We start from the raw sequence: 17,093 nt of genomic DNA on the forward strand, positions 1-17,093 counted from the left end.
GAGGGTGACATTCCCCTCCAGCATGCTGTCCCCATGGAGGATCAGCCCAATGGTGGTGTCCCCAGCTAGGCTGGTGAGGCGCCTCTGAAGGGTGACATTCCCCTCCAGGGTGGTGTCCCCGTGGAGGACAACGGGGACAGCCCAGCGGCGATGTCCCCAGCTAGGTTGGTGGCACCTGAAGGGTGACATTCCCCTCCAGGATGGTGTCCCCGTGGAGGACAATGGGGACAGCCCAGTGGCAATTGTCCCCAGCTGGGCGGGTGGCCACAGGGGGGTGACATCCCGTGTCCCTGTGTCCATCCCATGTCGCTGTGTCCATCCCGTGTCCCCCTGTCCCCCCCGTGTCCCCCTGCCCCCTCCGTGTCCCTCTGTCCCCCCTTTTCCCCCCCTTTGTCCCCCTGTCCCCCTCCCGTCCCTTGTCACCCCCCCATGGGCGTGGCCTCCACAAGCCCCGCCCCCCTCCCAATCCCCGCGCTCCCCGTCTCCGCGCGCCGCCCCGCCCCTCCGTGGCCCCGCCCCTCGCCAGCCATTGGCCCCCGCCGGCCCCGCCCCCGGCAGGCCCCGCCCCCGCCATGCGCCAGGTCCCGGCCGGGCCGCGCCGCGCTCGGGCCGCGGGTTCGAGTCCGGCTCCGGCCCCGGGGCCGCTCCCGGTACCGGTCCCGGGGCCGGGCCCCTCCCGGGGGCTCCTCCCGCGGCCTCCGCGCCCGGCCCGGCCGCTGCTGCCGCTGCTGGCGCTGCTGGCGGCCGCCGCCGTGCTGTTCCTCTCCTGGCCCGGCGGGGAACGCGGAACTGCCGGCCCGGTGAGGGGGGGGGGGGGTCGGGATTACCGGGGGGGTTAACGGGAAGAGGGGGGGGCGTTAACGGGACCCCCCCCACCCACTTTGGGACCCCCGGGAGCCCCCGATGTCCCGGGATGCGTTCTGGGGCGGGGTCAAAGGATGCGGCGTGGATCGGAGCCCCCAAACCGCTCCGGGACCCCCAAAACCGCTCCGGGACCCCCAAAACCCCTTCGGGCCCCCCAAAACCGCTCCGGGACACCCAAAACCCCTTCGGGCCCCCCAAAACCGCTCCGGGACACCCAAAACCCCTCCGGGACCCCCAAAACCTCTCCGGGACTCCCCAAAACCCTTTTGGGACCCCCAAAACCGCTCCGGGACCCCCCAAAACCCCTCCGGGACTCCCCAAACCCCTGCGGGACCCCCAAACCCCTGCGGGACCCCCAAAACCGCCCCGGGACCCCCAAAACCCCTTCGGGACCCCCAAAACCCCTCCGGGACTCTCAAAACCGCTCCGGGACCCCCAAAACCGCTCCGGGACCCCCAAAACCCCTTCTGGACCCCCAAAACCCCTCCGGGACTCCCCAAAACCGCTCCGGGACACCCAAAACCGCTCCGGGACACCCCAAAACCCCTTCGGGACCCCCCCAAACCCCTCCGGGACGCCCAATCCCCCCCCGGGACCCCCAAAACCGCCTCGGGACCCCCAAAACCCCTCCAGGACTCCCCAAAACCCCTCCGGTACCCCCATAACCATTCTGGGACCCCCCCAAATCCACCCTGAGACTCCTTCAGGACCCCCCTAAACCCCTCTGGGGCCATCCTGCCCCCCCAGGACCCCCCAAAATCGCTGCGGGACCCCGGCCCCCCCTCGGAGCGCGCCCTGCGGACCCTCCTGGCCCACCTGGACCCCGCCCGGCTCTGGGGGTCCCTCCTGCGGCCCCTCCTGCACGAGAGGCTCCCGGGGGGGGCCGGCAGCCGCGCCGCCCGCCAGGTGAGACCCCCAAAATATACCCTGGGACCCCCCCGGGACCCCCAAAATATACCCTGGGACCCCCCCGGGACCCCTAAAATATACCCTGGGAACCCCAAATATATCCTGGGACCCCCCCCGGGACCCCCAAAATATACCCTGAGACCCCCAAATATACCCCAGGACCCTCAAATATACCCTGGGACCCCCAAAATATACCATGGGACCCCCAAATATACCTCAGGACCCCCAAATACACCCTGGGACCCCCCCGGGACCCCCAAATATACCCTGGGACCCCCCCTTCGGGACCCCCAAAATACACCCTGGGACCCCCAAATCTCCCTGAATCGCCCCAAACCCCTTTCAGACCCCCCAAACCCCATTCAGACCCCCCCCCAAATCCCCCCAAAATCCCCTCGAAATACCTTTCAAAGCCCCCAAATCCCCCCAAATCTCCTGAAATCCCCCAAAACTCTCCCAAACCACTTTCAAACCCCCCCAATCTCCCCAAACCCCCCCAAATCCCCCCAACCCCCCCCAAATCTCCCCCAACCCTCCCCCAAACCCCCCCAAACCCCCCTGCCCTTTCCCCCCCAGCACATCGTGTCCCACCTGCGCTCGCTGGGCGCCCGCTGGCACCTGGAGCTGGACACCTTCGTGGCGCCCACGCCGCGGGGCCCGGTGGCCTTCAGCAGCGTGGTGGCCACGGTGGCCCCGGTGGCATCGCGGCGTTTGGCGCTGGGCTGCCACTACGACACCAAAGCGCTGCCCGGCGGCACCTTCGTGGGCGCCACCGACGCCGCCGTGCCCTGCGCCCTGCTGCTGGAGCTGGCTGCCGCGCTGGACGGGCACCTGAGGGACAGGGGAGAGCAGGTGAGCGCACCTGGGGACAGGTGAGAGCAGGTGAGGGCATCTGGGGACACCTGGGGACAGGTGAGGGCACCTGGGGACACCTGGGGACACCTGGGGACATGTATGGGTCATCCATGCCCTGCTGCTGGAGCTGGCTGCGGCGCTGGACGGGCACCTGAGGGAGAGAGGGGAGCAGGTGAGGTACCTGGGGACAGGTGAGGGACAGGGGAGAGCAGGTGAGGGCACCTGGGGACAGGTGAGGGCACCTGGGGTACCTGCGGGTACACCTGGGGTACCTGGGGACACACATGGGGTACCTGGGGACAGGTGGGGACAGGTGAGGGTACCTGAGGACAGGTAGGCATACCTGGGGGCATCTAGGAGTCACTTCAGGACATCTGGGGGCACCTGGACACTGCTCAGGATACCTGGGGGACACGTGGTGGTCACCTGGGGGACACCTGGACACACCTCAGGACAGCTGGGAGTCACCAGGGGTCACCTGGGGTCACGTCGGGATCACCTGGGCAGTGTGGCAGGTGTGCCCAGGTGTGCCCAGGTGTGACACAGGTGTGCCCAGCTGTCCCCCAGGTGTATCCCAGGTGTGCCCAGGTGTGCCCAGCTGTCCCCCAGGTGTGCTGAGCTGTCCCCAGGTGTCACACAGGTGTGCCCAGGTGTGCCCAGCTGTCCCCCAGGTGTGCCCAGGTGTGCCCCAGCTGTCCCCCAGGTGTGCCCAGGTGTGCCCAGGTGTGTGACAGGTGTGCCCCTCAGGACCCGGCGCTGACGCTGCAGCTGCTGTTCCTGGACGGGGAGGAGGCGTTCGAGGCCTGGAGCGACAGCGACTCCCTGTACGGGGCGCGGCACCTGGCGGCCAAGATGGCGGCGCGGGGTCACCCCGCGGGGTCAGAGGTCACCGCCATGGTCAGTGACGGGTCACCGCGGGGTCAGGGACACCGGGGGTCACCCGTGGGGTCAGAGGTCACCAGCATGGCCAGTGACACGGGGGGGACGCTGTCCCTGTGGTTTGTCCCCGTCCCCATGGCCATGTCCCTGTGTCCCTGCTGTCCCCACGCTGTCCCCGTGGTGTCCCCACTCTGTCCCCACACTGTCCCCTCTGTCCCCAGAGCCTGCTGGTGCTGCTGGACCTGCTGGGTGCCCCCCGTCCCGCCATCCACAGCCACTTCCCGGAGAGCCACCGCTGGTTCCTGCGCCTGGCCACCATCGGTACGGGATGGGGACAGGGCGGGACGGGGACACTGGCGGCCACACGTCCCCGATGTCCCCAATGTCCCCCGTGTCCCCGTGTCCCCGTGTCCCCGCAGAGCAGCGGCTGCGCCGCCTGGGGCTGCTGCACGCGGCGCCACCGGAGCCGCCGTTCTTCCGCCTGGAGCCGCCCCCGGGGCCCGTGGAGGACGATCACCTGCCCTTCCTGCGGCGAGGTGACTGTCCCCAAACTGTCCCCAGTGTCCCCAAACTGTCCCCAGTGTCCCCAAACTGTCCCCAGTATCCCCAGTGTCCCCTCTCCCCTTCCTGCGGCGAGGTGACTGTCCCCAAACTGTCCCCAGTGTCCCCAAACTGTCCCCAGTGTCCCCGGTGTTCCCAAACTGCCCCCGGTGTCCCCAAACTGTCCCCGGTGTCCCCAAGTGTCCCCAAACTGTCACCACCCTGTCCCAGGTGTCTCCAATGTCCCCCAGGTGTCCCCAATGTCCCCCAATGTCCCCAGGTGTCCCCAATGTCCCCCCGGTGTCCCCAGTGACCCCAGTGTCCCCAGACTGTCACCACCCTGTCCCCAGCGTCCCTTCTGTCCCCAATGTCCCCCAGGTGTCCCCCCTTGTGTCCCCCATGTCCCAAATATCCCCGCAGGTATCCCCACTGTCCCCTCGGTGTCCCCAGGTGTCCCCACTGTCCCTCTGTCCCTGTCCCAGGTGTCCCCACTGTCCCCAGGTGTCCCCAGTGTCCCTCTGTCCTGTCCCAGGTGTGCCGGTGCTGCACCTGATCCCGACGCCGTTCCCGCGGGTGTGGCACACGCCGGGGGACACCGAGGCCAACCTGCACCCCCCGACCGTGCAGGACCTGGCCAAGGTCCTGCTGGTCTTCGTGGCCGAGTTCCTGCAGCTCTGACCCCCCCGGCCCCAAAAACCCCACAAAAACCCCAAAAACCTCAAAGAAACCCCAAAACCACAAAAAATCACCAAAAGAACCCCAAAACCACTGGAATTCCATTTATTGCCTGGATTTGGGGGCACACCTGGGGTCACACCTGAGGGAGGGGAAAAAAGGGGTTAAAGGGAGGGGGTTTGGGGGTCTTGAGGCGGGATTTGGGGGTCCCGGGGGGGATTTGGGGGTCTGGGGGTCTCACCCGCGTGGCCGAGGGTCTCTGTGGGCGCCGCTCCGGCCCGGGGGGGCTCAGCCGAGGGGTCCCCCCCGTGTCTGTCGGGGTCCTGCTGCCAAAACCCACTGTGAGACCCCCCCCCAAAAAACCCCAAATCCTGCCCTGGAACCCACCGGGACCCCCCAAAATCCCCTTTGGAGCTCAGAGACCCCAAAACCCCCCAAAATCCCCCAAATCCCCCCAAAACCTCACCTGCCCCTCCCCGCCAGCCCCAGTAACAACCGTGGGAACCCCTGACCCCCAAACCCTGAACCCCAAAGTTCCCCCCAAACCCCCCTAAACTGCCCCAAAATGCCCCAAACCCCCCAAACTGCCCCAAAACCCCCAAACTGCCCCCAAATCCCCTAAAATTCCCCCAAATTCCCCCCAAAACCTGACCTGCTCCCTCGCCGCCTGCGCGCCACCGCCAGCCCCAATAACAGCCCCGAACCCCAAACCCTGAACCCCAAACTGCCCCAAAACCCCTCAAACTGCCCCCAAACTCCCCAAACTGCCCCAAAACCCCTCAAAACTGCCCCAAACCCCCTCAAAACTGCCCCAAACCCCCCCAAAACTGCCCCAAATCCCCCAAAACCTGACCTGCTCCCTCGCCACCTGCGCGCCACCACCAGCCCCAATAACAGCCCCAAACTGCCCCAAACCCCCCCAAACTCCCCCCAAACCCCCCAAACTGCCCCCAAACCCCCCAAACTCCCCCCAAAACCCCCAAACTCCCCCCAAATTCCCCCCAAACCCCCAAAACCTGACCTGCTCCCTCGCCGCCTGCGCGCCACCGCCAGCCCCACGCCGGGCGCCACCAGCAGCAGCGGCAGCGCGCACAGCGCCAGCGGGGCCGTTCCTCGGCGCGGGCGGGGGGCGGCCGGCGGCGCCCCCACCTCCTCCTCGCAGCGCACCCCCATGAAGCCGGGGGGGCAGGCGCAGACCGGCCCCGAGAAGTGCGTGAAGCAGGTGCCGCCGTGCCCGCAGGGGTTGGGGGCGCAGGCCCCGGCGCGGCGGCGGCAGCGCGGCCCCCCGAAGCCGAGCGTGCAGGTGCAGCTGAAGGAGTTGGCGCCGTCCTGGCAGGTGCCGCCGTGCGCGCAGGGGTTCGGGCTGCAGTCGTCCGCGTTGTGCTGGCAGCGGCGCCCCGAAAAACCCGGCGGGCAGCGGCACAGCGGGGCCAGGCCCTGAGAGTCCCGGCACTGCCCGCCTGGCGCGGAGGAAACGGCGGGGTGGGGGAAAAAACGGGGGGAAACGGGGGAGAAAATGGGTGAGAAACGGGGGAAAATGTGGGATAAAACGGGGGGGAAATGGGGGATAAAACGGGTGAAAAACGGGGGAAAATGGGGGATAAAACGGGTGAAAAACGGGCAGAAATATGGGATAAAACAGGTGAGAAATGTGGGATAAAACGGGTGAAAAACGGGCAGAAATATGGGATAAAACAGGGGAGAAATGTGGGATAAAACAGGGGATAAATGGATGGGAAATGTGGGATAAAATAGGGGGAAAATGGGGGGGAATGTGGGATAAAATAGGGGAGAAAACGGGAGGGAAATGTGGGATAAAATAGGGCAAAAACGGGGGGAAATAGGGGGAAATGGGGGGAAAAATGAGGGGAAAATATGGGGGAAATGGGAATAACGGGGAATATGGGGGGACAAATGGGGGAAAATGTGGGTGAAAACGGTGGGGAAATGGGGGGAATAATGGGGGGAAAGGTGGGGGAGAAATGGGGGGAAATAAGGGGGAAAATGGGGGAAATCGAGGGGGAAAATGGGGGAAAATGGGGAGAAAATGGGGGAAAAGGGGATCGGGAGGAAAAAAGTGGGGAAAAGAGAGGAAGAGCAGAAAATGGGATTGGGGGGGAAAGCGTTTAAAAGGAGTGGGGGGATAAAGGGGGAAGGGGAGAGCGGAGGGGAGGGGCATCACTTTAGGGTTTTTTGGGGGGGGTTTGGGGGTTATTTTGGGTTTTTGGGGGGTTTTTGGGCTCTCACCGTTCAGGCAGTACTGGGGGTCGCAGCGATCCGCCCGGCGCTCGCAGTTGGATCCGCGGAATCCGGGCGGGCAGCGGCAGCTGTACCCGGGGCTACCGGGGGGGCTCCCGGGGGTCCCGGGCCGGGGGTCGGGGGCGCAGGCGCCGCCGTTAAAGCAGGGCCCGAGGGCGCAGGGGGAGGGGGGCACCTCCGGGAGGGGGTACGGGACCCCCGGGATGGGCTCCGGGGCCACCGGGATGGGGTTGGGGACCCCCGGGAGCGGCTCCGGGGCCACCGGGATTGGGTTGGAGACCCCTGGGAGCGGCTCCGGGGCCACCGGGATGGGGTTGGGGACCCCCGGGAGAGGCTCCGGGGCCACCGGGAGGGGATCCAGGGCCACCGGGATGGGGTTGGGGACCCCCGGGATGGGCTCCGGGGCCACCGGGATGGGGTTGGGGACCCCCGGGAGAGGCTCCGGGGCCACCGGGAGGGGATCCAAGACCTCCGAGACCCCCGAGAGTGGCTCCGGGAGCCCCGGGAGCGGCTCCAGGACCCCCGAAGGATGATCCGACAGCCCCGGGAGGGGATCCGGGACCTCCGCCAGCACCGGAACCGGGTGCGGGACCCTCGGGAAGGCACCGGGGACCTCCGGTACCCCCCGAAGCTGCTCCGGGACCCCCGGCGGCGGCTCCGGGACCGGGAAGCGCCGTCGCGGCGGCAGCGAGGACGGGGACGGGGCTGCCGGTGTCGCCACCGGGGCCACCGGGGCCACCGACGGAGCGTCCAGGGCCACCCCGGGGGCCACCGGAGCCGCCGCCGGGGCCACCGGGGCCACCAGAGCCGCGGCCGCGGCCACCGCCGGCGCTTCCACGGCCGCCGCCGGTGTCGCCGCCGGTGCCGCCGGTGCCGCCGGGCTGTCGCAGCCGCTCCCGTGGCCCTGCGGGGACAGCGCCGTTACCAGGGCCGGGGGTCCCGGGAGGGTCCCGGGGGTACCGGGGGGGTCTCAGGAGGGTTCCGGGGGTCCTGGGGGGGTTCCGGGGGTCCCGGGGGGGTCTCAGGAGGGTTCCGGGGGTCCCGGGAGGGTCCCGGGGGTACCGGGGGGGTACCGGGGGGGTCCCGGGGGGGTCTCAGGAGGGTTCCGGGGGGGTCCTAGGAGGGTTTCGGGAGGGTCCCGGGGGTTCCGAGCGGGTCCCGGGGGTTCCGAGGGGGTTCCGGGGGTCCCGGGGGGGTCCCGGGGGGGTCTCAGGAGGGTTCCGAGGGGGTTCCGGGGGTCCCGGGGGGGTCTCAGGAGGGTTCCGGGGGTCCCGGAAGGGTCCCGGGGGTACCGGGGGGGTCTCAGGAGGGTTCCGAGGGGGTTCCGGGGGTCCCGGGGGGGTCCCGGGGGGGGTCTCAGGAGGGTTCCGGGGGTCCCGGAAGGGTCCCGGGGGTACCGGGGGGGTCTCAGGAGGGTTCCGAGGGTGTCCCGGGGGTTCCGAGGGGGTCCCGGGGGTCCCGGGGGGGTCGCACTCACCGAGCAGCCGCCGCCGCCGCCGGCGCAGGCGCTGGGGGGGGCACAGGGACCCCGACACCCCCCTGGGGGGACAGAGGGGGCTCAGGGGACCCCGAACCCCGCGGGGGGGGGTCCCGGGGTGGGGGGGGGGTCGGGTTTGGTTTTCGGAGTCACTCACGGGGGGCGCAGCAGCGGCTCCAGCAGGCTCGGGGGGCGCAGGGGGGGCAGGGGGGGCAGCGGGGGGCGCGGGGGGGGGAGGGGCAGCGCAGGCGGGTCCCGAAGCGCAGCCCCCCCCCCGCCCCCCCCCGCCACGGCCCCCCCGGCCGCAGCCGCGGCCGCGACACGGCGCGCCCCAAAAGCCTCAGGGGGGGCCCTGGGGGGGGCGGGGGGGGGGGTCAGCACCGGCAGAGACCCCCGGGACCCCCCCCCGAGACCCCCGGACGCAATTTACCCCCCCCACCCCAAAACACCCCCCAAAATCTCCCTTTGATGCCCACCCCAAAACTCCCGCGTTGTGCCCCGAATTTGCCCCCCCCCCAAATTTTCCTGCCCCCCAACCCCAAATTTCCACCCCAACATCAAATTCCTCCCCTCTAGCCCCAAATTTTGCCCCCCAGTCCCAAATTTCCTCCCCCAACCCCAAATTCCTCCCCCACAACCCCAATTTTCCCCTCCCCAACCTCAAATTTCCTCCCCCCAGCCCCAAATTCCTCCCCCAAACCCCAAATTTCCCCTCCCCCGCCCCAGATTTTGCCCCCAGCCCCAAATTTCCCCCTCACCGGGGGCTCCGCTCTCCTCCAGCCTCCAGGACTCCACCACCAGCGAGACGCTGCCCTGGGGGGGAAACCAAATTTTGGGGGGGGGTCTCGTCCTTCCCGGTCCCTGGGGGGCACAGATTTTGGGGAAGGGGTCTCGGATTCTGGGGGGATCGCGGATTTGGGGAAGGTCGCCGATTTGGGGGGGGTCTTGGATTTTGGGGAGGCGGTCCCGGATTCTTTGGGGGGTGGTCCCGGATTTTTTTGGGGGGGTCCCGGATTTTGGGAAGGTCCCGGATTTTTTGGGGGGGGTCTCACCGGAAAGGGGAAGGGGTCCCGGATTTTGGGGGGGTCCCGGATTTTGGGGGGGTCCCGGATTTTTTTTGGGGGGGGGGTCTCACCGGCCAGGGGAAGGGGTCTCAGATTTTGGGGGGGTCACGGATTTTGGGGGGGGGGGTCTCACCGGCCAGGGGAAGGCCACGGGCAGGCGGAGCATTCGGGGGGCTCCGGGCGCGGGGGGCGGCCCGGGGGGGCTCTGCGCGACCCCCAGGCCGCAGCCGCGACCCCCGGGGGGGCGCAGGCAGAGGCGGAACAGGAGGCGGCAGGAGGGGGGGCCCCCGCAGGGACCCCCGGGACCCCCCCGCGCCGACAGCACCCGCAGCTCCAGGACCCCCGCGGGGCGCGCCTGGGGGGCCACAATTACCCACGGAACTCTCAAAAACACCCCCCAAAAATCCCCCTCCAAAAAAACCCAAAATTACCCCCAGGACTCCCAAAAATCCCCCCCAAAATTACCCACGGCACCCACAAAAATACCACCCCCCCCAAATTACCCCCGGGACCGCCAAAAAACCCCTCCCCAAAAAAACCCCAAATCCCCCTAGGACCCCCAAAATCTCCCCCAGGAAACCCCAAAATCCCCCCATGATACCCCAAACCCCTCAGGACACCAAAATCCCCCTCAGAACTCCTCCAAAGCCCCCCAGGACCCCCCAAACCCCCCCAGGACCCCTCCCCAAATTCCCCGCCGCCCCCCCCTCACCGGGGCGGGGCCGAGGAGGAGGAGGAGGAGGAGGAGGAGGAAGGGCGGGGAGCGCAGCATGGCCGGGCCGGGGGTCCCGGGGGTCCCTCCGGGGCCGGGGCTCGCCGGGCTCTGAGCCCCGCGCCGCCCCCAGACCCATTTGAAGGCGCCAAGCCCCGCCCCCCAGCCCAGGCCCCGCCCCCAGCCCCGACCCCAAAAAGGGGGATGTGCCCCCAAAAAAGGGGAGATTCGGCCCCAAAACCGCCCCAAACCTGCAGGATTCAGCCCCAAAACCTCCTCAAACGTGAGGATTCAGCCCCAAATGCGAGGATTCAGCCCCAAAGCCTCCTCTAGAGAGGATTCATCCCCAAAAGCCCCGAAACCCCCAGATTCCTCCCCAAAACCCCTGAAACCCCCAGATTCCTCCCCAAAACCCCCAAATCTGCAGATTCCACCCCAAGACCCCCAGATTCCTTCCCCAAACCCCACGCCAGCACCGTCTCCCCGCACAAACCAGAGTTTTCCCTGAGCTCCGTTTCCGTCTTTATTCACCCCAAAACGGGGCCGGACCCCCAAAATCCCCCCCCAAAAAAACCCCAAATCCCCCCTCCCCCTCCCGCGGCATTTCGGGAATTTGGGGTTATTCGGGGGTGGGGGGGAGGGGATGTTGGGGTCCCCTCCCCCACCGCCGCCGTGCGGGGCGGCGATGACGTCACGATGAGGTCGTGATGATGTCACTGTGACGTCACGATGACGTCACTGCTGCTTGGAACGCGGCCAGAGGCGCCCGGTGAGGTGGCCCAGGAAGGTCCCGGCCGGCGGCTTCCCCTGCGCCAGCTCGGCCTGGCGCTGCTGCTGCTCCTGCGCCACAGGTGTGCCCAGGTATGTGCCAAGGTGTCCCCAGGTGTCCCCCAGGTGCCCCCCAGGTGTGCCCAGGTGTGCCAAAATACCCCCCAGGTGTCCCCCAGGTGCCCCCCAGGTGTGCCCAGGTGTGTCCACAGGTGCCCCCAGGTGTGCCCAGGTGTGTCCACAGGTGCCCCCAGGTGTGCCCCAGGTGTCCCCCAGGTGTGCCCAGGTGTCCCCAGGTGCCCCCCAGGTATCCCCAGGTGTCCCCACCTCCTCCAGGCGCGTCCGGCGCCGCTGGAAGGCCGCCAGGGGATCGTCCTCGAGGGAATAATTCTGGAGCACAGCGCGCACGTCCTCCACACCGCTCAGCGCGATGGCTGCGGCGGCATTTCGGGGTGAGAAACGCGGGTTTTGGGGGTTTGGGGTGAAAAACGCGGGTTTGGGGTGAAAAACACGGGGTTTGGGGTGAAAAACGCGGGTTTGAGGGTTTGGGGGTGATGGCTGTGGGGTGGGGATCGGGATCAGGTACATTTTGGTGATTTCTGGGTGGGCCTGGGTGGATTTTGGGTGGGTTTGGATGGATTCTGGGTGGGTTTGGGCGGATTTTGGGTAGGTTTGGGTGGATTTGGGTGAATTCTGGGTGGGTTTGGATGGATTTTGGGTGGGTTTGGGTGGATTTTGGTGAATTCTGGGTGGGTTTGGATGGATTTTGGGTGGGTTTGGGTGGATTTCGGGTGGGTTTGGGTGGATTTCGGGTGGGCTTGGGTGGATTTCGGGGCATTTCACCCACTCTTGAGGAAGGCAGCCAGGTCGTAGAGCGCCCTGTCCTCGGAGCCGCCGTCCCAGCGCGGCAGCGCCAATCCGTTGTACGGCTGCAGCCGGAACGAGTCCCGGCGCCAATCCACCACCACCACCCGCGCTGGGTCCCGGTTCAGGCACGAGATATCCTGCGGGGGGGGGACACCCCAAATCTGGGAATTCCGCCCCAAAACGGGGTCCGGGGGCCGGGGGGGGGAGGCGGGAGCGCCCACCTTGACGTGGTGGCCGTCCATGTAGCGCGTGGCGTCGCGGAACAGGCGGTAGGACACGAAGCCGTGCGGGTCAATGCTGTCGATCAGCGGGAACGCCGTCTGCCCAGGGGTTTTGGGGCCATTTCAGGGGGTTTTGGGGCACCCCGGGAGCACCCCCACGCCCCTCCCGGCAGCCTGGTGTGAGACCCCCTCCCAAAAATCCCTGAATTGTCCCCAAAATGCAGCCGGGTGGAGCCAGAGAGGGTTTGTCCTTCTTCAAAACCCCCATAAAAACACGCAAATCCCTCCCAATCCCCCCAAAAATTCCTCCCAAAGCCCTTAAAATTACTCCCAACCCCCCAAAATCCTTCCCAACATCCCAAAATTCCTCCATATCCCCCCAAAATCCCACCCAACCCCCCAAAACCCCCCAAAACCAACCCAAAAACCCCCCCGGGCCTGGGGATGATTCTCCCCGCTCCTGCTCTGGTTTGGGGCTGGATTTTTGGGGAATTTTGGGCTGTTTTGGGGCCATTCCTTCAGGGGCGGCTTTTCAGAGACCTTTTAGGGCGTCCCTGAACCATCGAGCTCCCCAAAAAACCCCCTTAAATCTCCTTGAATCCCCCAAAAAACCCCAAAGAACCCCCCGGACCCCCCCAAAAACCCCGAATTGCCCCGAATTTCCCCCAAATTCCGTGCGCACCATCCCGGTCTCGGAGGTGAAGATGACGATCTCGTAGAGCGGCGCCAACTGCTGCAGGAGGTGCTCGATGCCCGGGCGCTTCTTGAACCTCCAGCCCGTCACCAGCTGCGTTTTGGGGCAAATCCCAGCGGTTTTGGGGCTTTGGGAACGTTGGAATTGGGGCTGGGGGCTCTTCTGGGGGGCGTTTGGGTTTCCCGGGGCGGGGGAATGGAGGAAGTCTTGAGGGGTTTTGAGAGGTTGGAAGTGCCCAAAAGCCCCAAAAATCGCCCCAAAGCCACCCCAAAAACCACCCCCAAAAAACCCAAAATCCACCCCAAAAATGGCCCCAAAACCACCCCAAAAAGGGCCCAAAAACTACCCCCAAAAAACTCAAAAACCACCCCAAAACCCCCAAAAAACAGTCCCAAAAACCACCCCCAAAAACCGAAAAAACCGCCCCAAAAACCACCCCCCAAGCCACCCCATGACCAGCCAGATTTGGGGGTTCGGGGTTTTTGGGGTTTTAAGGTTTTTGGAGTTTTGGGGTTTTGAGGTTTTGGGATTTTAGTTTTGGGTTTTTGGCGTTTTGGCATTTTTGGAGTTTTGGGGTTTTGGGCATTTCAGGGGTTTTGGGGTTTCCGGGTTTTTGGTTTTGGGGTTTTTTTGGTTTTTGGGGTTTGGGGACTTTTTGAGTTTTAGGGCTTTGGGGTTTTGGGGTTTAAGAGTTTTTAAGTTTTGGGGGTTTTGGAATTTTGGGGTTTTTGGGGTTTCTGGGATTTCTGTGAGCGGCCCTGGGGCCTGACCGACTTGGGGTGCAGCAGCACCCCCGTCAGCTCAGGGATTTGGGGGATTTTGGGGGATTTGGGGTCTCACCGACCACTCGGGGTGCAGCAGCTCGGGGAATTGGGGGATTTTGGGGGGATTTTGGGGGATTTGGGGTCTCACTGATCACTCGGGGTGCAGCAGCTTGGGGAATTGGGGGATTTTGGGGGGATTTTGGGGGATTTGGGGTCTCACCGACCACTCGGGGTGCAGCAGCACCCCCGTCAGCTCCAGCACCAGCGTGTAGGGCGGTTGGTAGTACGGCTCCCGCAGCGGGTCCGGCAGCAGCCGCGCGCTCGTGGGCTCGATGATCATCTGGGGGGCACGGGGGGGACCCCACATGGGGACAGGGACCCCCAAAATAGAGATTCCACCCCCAAAAATCCCCCAGGACCCCCCCACGCTCATCCCCTTCCCCAGGCTGGGGCCACCCCAAGGTGACAAATCCCTGGGGGACACCCCTGGGACCCCCAAACCCCCCCTGGGACCCCCCAAATTCCCCCCTGGGACCCCCCAAACCCACCTGGGACCCCCCAAACCCCCCCTGGGACCCCCCCCAAATTCCCCCAAACCCCCCCTGGAACCCCCCAAATTCCCCCCAAACCCCCCCCAGGCCTCACCTGTCTGTAATCCTTGAAGTATTTGAAGGTTCTCCGCATGTGCCGGATCCCCACGGGGTCTGCGGGGCCCCCGTGAGACCCCCGGGTCCCCCAAAAAGGGGACAGGGACCCCCAAAAGGGGACAGGGACCCCCAAAAAGGGACAGAGACCCACCCAGGAAGGGACAGGGACCCCCAAAAAGGGGACAGGGACCCCCAGAAGGGGACAGGGATCCCCCCAAAAAGGGGACAGGGACCCACAGAAGGGGACAGGGACCCCCCAAAAGGGGACAGTGTCCCCCCCCTCCCCATCCCACCCCCCACAAAAGGGACCCCCACCCCTTTTGGGTGACACCAGGGCGTGAAAGGGGCCGGGGGTGACACCGAGGTGACAAATGGCACTTGGGAGGGGTGGCACTGGGGGGGTGGGTGGCACTGGGGGGTGGGTGGCACTGCCCCCTCCCCTGTCACCTCCCCCCGGGGTCACTCACCGCTGTCAAACTCATCGGGGATCTGTGGGGACAGGGAGGGGACATTGAGGGGACATTGAGGGGACACCAGAGGGACCCCGAGGTGGCACCGGGGGCCCTGCGGGGACATTCCACACGTGGGTGACACTCTGCCCTCCCGTCCTGTCGTCCCCCCGCGGGTCATTGTCACCCGCTGCCGCCCCTTTGATGTCCCCCGGATGTCCCCGCGCTGGCAGGAAGGGCTTTGGTGACAAAAGTGACACCGCGGGTGGGGGAGGGACCGGACGCCCCCCAGGACCGCCCCTCCCCCCCTGTGCCACACGCTTTGGGGACAGTTTGGGGACAGCCACCCTCCCCTCTGTCCCCTCACCTTGTCCCCGTGCTCGTCCACGGCGTTGCTGCCTGGGGGGGACATTGGGGACATCGTCAGTGTCCCCTCAGTGTCCCCAAGTGTCCCCTCAGTGTCCTGGGGGTGCACAGGGACACTTGGGGACACCTGGGGACATTTGGGGACTCTTGGGGACACCTGGGGACATTTGGGGGCACCCAGGAACATTTGGGGACACTTGGGGACACTCTGTGACACTCGGGGACACCCAGGGACAGTCAGGGACATTTGGGGACACCCGGGGACATTTGGGGACACCCGGGGGACACTCTGTGACAATTGGGGACACCCGGGGAACACCCAGGGACACCCGGGGGACACTTGGGGACACTCAGGGACACCCAGGGACACCCGGGGGACACTTGGGGACACCCGGAGGACACTTGGGGACACCCGGGGGACACTTGGGGACACCCGGGGGACATCCGGGGACACTTGGGGACACCCAAGGGACACCCGGGGACACCCAGGGACACCCGGGGACATCCGGGGGACATTTGGGGACACTCGGGGACACCCAGGGACACCCGGGGGACACTTGGGGACACCCAGGGGACACCCAGGGACACCTGGGGACACCCGGGGGACATCCAGGTACACTCTGTGACAATTGGGGACACTCAGGGACACCCGGGGGACATCCAGGGACACTCGGGGACACCTGGGGACACCCGGGGGACACTTGGGGACACCCGGGGGACACCCAGGGACACCTGGGGACACCCGGGGGACACTTGGGGACACTCGGGGACACCGGGACCCACCGAAGACGTAGAGCACGGCGGCGCCGCCGGTGGCCGCCAGGAGCCCCCCCAGGCGCAGCGCCAGCGCCCGCAGCGACCCCCGGGGCCCCGGCCCGGCCTGGGCACCGGCGGTGGCACCGCTGTCACCCGTGTCACCGGCCACCTGCGGGGACACCGGGACGGGTCAGGGGACAGGGACAACGGGGGGACACGTCAGAGCGGCGACACCTGCGGGGTGTCCCCAGTCACCTGCGGACAGGTGAGGCCTGGGGACACCCGGGGACACCCAGGGACGGTGTGGGACACCTGGTGACACCTTGGAACACTTGGTGACACCTGGTGACACCTGGGAAACCCCGGGCACACCCGCGGAACTCTCGGCGGCGGCCGCGGGGCCGAGGGGGACCCCCGGGCCCGCCCCCCGCCCCCGCCGCCATGTCCGCGCCCCCACCTGGCGCTGCCGCAGCCGCTCCCGCAGCACCGCGGCCGTGTCGGAGCCCGCGGCGGGGCCGCTGGCGGCGCGGCGGGGCCCGGGAGCGGCGCCGGGGGGCGGCCCGGGGGTCCCGGGGGTCGCGGCCCGGCCCCGCCGCGCCGCCAGCGCCCCGCGGAGCCCCCAGGCCGCCGCTCGCCCCGCCGCGGACGCCGCCATGTTGCTGTACGGCAAAGCGCCGGCGCGGGAGCGGCAGCCAATGGGATCCGCGCGGTCGGGGAGGGGAGAGCCAATCAGAGGTGAGGGTTGCGGGAGGAGGGCGGGGCAGAGCGCTGCTTAGCCAATGGCGGCGAGACGGGCGGCCAATGGTCGCGGGGGGGAGGCGGGGCTAGCGGCGCGGCAGCCAATCAGAACAAGTGCTGGCGGAAGAGGCGCGAAGCCGGGGAACACGTGGAGCCGCGCCCGGGTCAATGGCGGGGGCGCGACCCCCGGAACCGGCCCCAAAACCCCCAAAACTTGTCCCAAAATGGGCCCTGAAACCGTCCCCAAAGCCCCTAAAATTTCCCCCAAAAAGGGCCTGGAAACCAACTCCAATTTCCCCCAAAACCGGTCCCAAACCCTCCGAAACTGGCCCCAAAATGGGCCCTGAAACTGGCCTCAAAACTTGTCCCAAAACCAGCCCCAAACCCTCTAAAACTGGCCCTAAAAAGGGCCCCGAAAACAGCCCAAATTGCCCCCAAAACGGGCTTGTAAACCAGCCCCAAACCCTCCAAAATTTGCCCCAGAAAGGGCTCCAAAACCTGTCCCAAAATTGGCCCCAAACCCCCCAAAACTCGCACCAAAACTTGCCCCAGAACCAGCCCAAATTTCCCAAAACCAGCCCGTATTTCC

At 66.9% G+C, this 17,093-nt stretch overlaps 3 protein-coding genes across 3 annotated transcripts; 1 reads left to right on the plus strand and 2 right to left on the minus strand.

Moving 5' to 3' along the window:
- The first annotated feature begins 544 nt into the window (after positions 1 to 544).
- QPCTL (glutaminyl-peptide cyclotransferase like) lies at positions 545 to 4,816 on the plus strand. The gene is made up of 7 exons (XM_072920951.1): positions 545 to 800; positions 1,612 to 1,770; positions 2,350 to 2,625; positions 3,376 to 3,525; positions 3,729 to 3,828; positions 3,927 to 4,043; positions 4,580 to 4,816. The coding sequence occupies exons 1-7, from the start codon at positions 573 to 575 to the stop codon at positions 4,723 to 4,725; spliced, it is 1,176 nt and encodes a 391-aa protein (XP_072777052.1). The 5' UTR covers positions 545 to 572; the 3' UTR covers positions 4,726 to 4,816.
- On the minus strand, positions 4,812 to 9,943 carry DLL3 (delta like canonical Notch ligand 3; the record flags this gene model as incomplete). Its single annotated transcript, XM_072920892.1, has 8 exons — positions 4,812 to 4,864; positions 4,964 to 5,045; positions 5,744 to 6,182; positions 6,970 to 7,885; positions 8,459 to 8,520; positions 8,616 to 8,810; positions 9,217 to 9,271; positions 9,656 to 9,943. Coding segments are annotated over 8 exons (2,043 nt in total), but the record flags the coding sequence as incomplete, so codon positions are not given.
- An 803-nt stretch (positions 9,944 to 10,746) lies between these two features.
- On the minus strand, positions 10,747 to 16,436 carry TIMM50 (translocase of inner mitochondrial membrane 50). Its single transcript, XM_032746084.3, has 11 exons — positions 16,224 to 16,436; positions 15,794 to 15,935; positions 15,012 to 15,043; positions 14,663 to 14,684; positions 14,194 to 14,252; positions 13,769 to 13,888; positions 12,773 to 12,877; positions 12,091 to 12,189; positions 11,850 to 12,006; positions 11,330 to 11,436; positions 10,747 to 11,074 (listed from the first exon to the last, which is right to left on the minus strand). Exons 1-11 carry the CDS (start codon positions 16,419 to 16,421, stop codon positions 10,970 to 10,972), a joined length of 1,146 nt encoding a protein of 381 aa, XP_032601975.3. The 5' UTR covers positions 16,422 to 16,436; the 3' UTR covers positions 10,747 to 10,969.
- Between the last annotated feature and the right edge of the window lie 657 nt (positions 16,437 to 17,093).

This window comes from Taeniopygia guttata, chromosome 34 (assembly GCF_048771995.1).
Source record: "Taeniopygia guttata chromosome 34, bTaeGut7.mat, whole genome shotgun sequence".
NCBI classification, from domain to species: Eukaryota; Metazoa; Chordata; class Aves; order Passeriformes; family Estrildidae; genus Taeniopygia; species Taeniopygia guttata.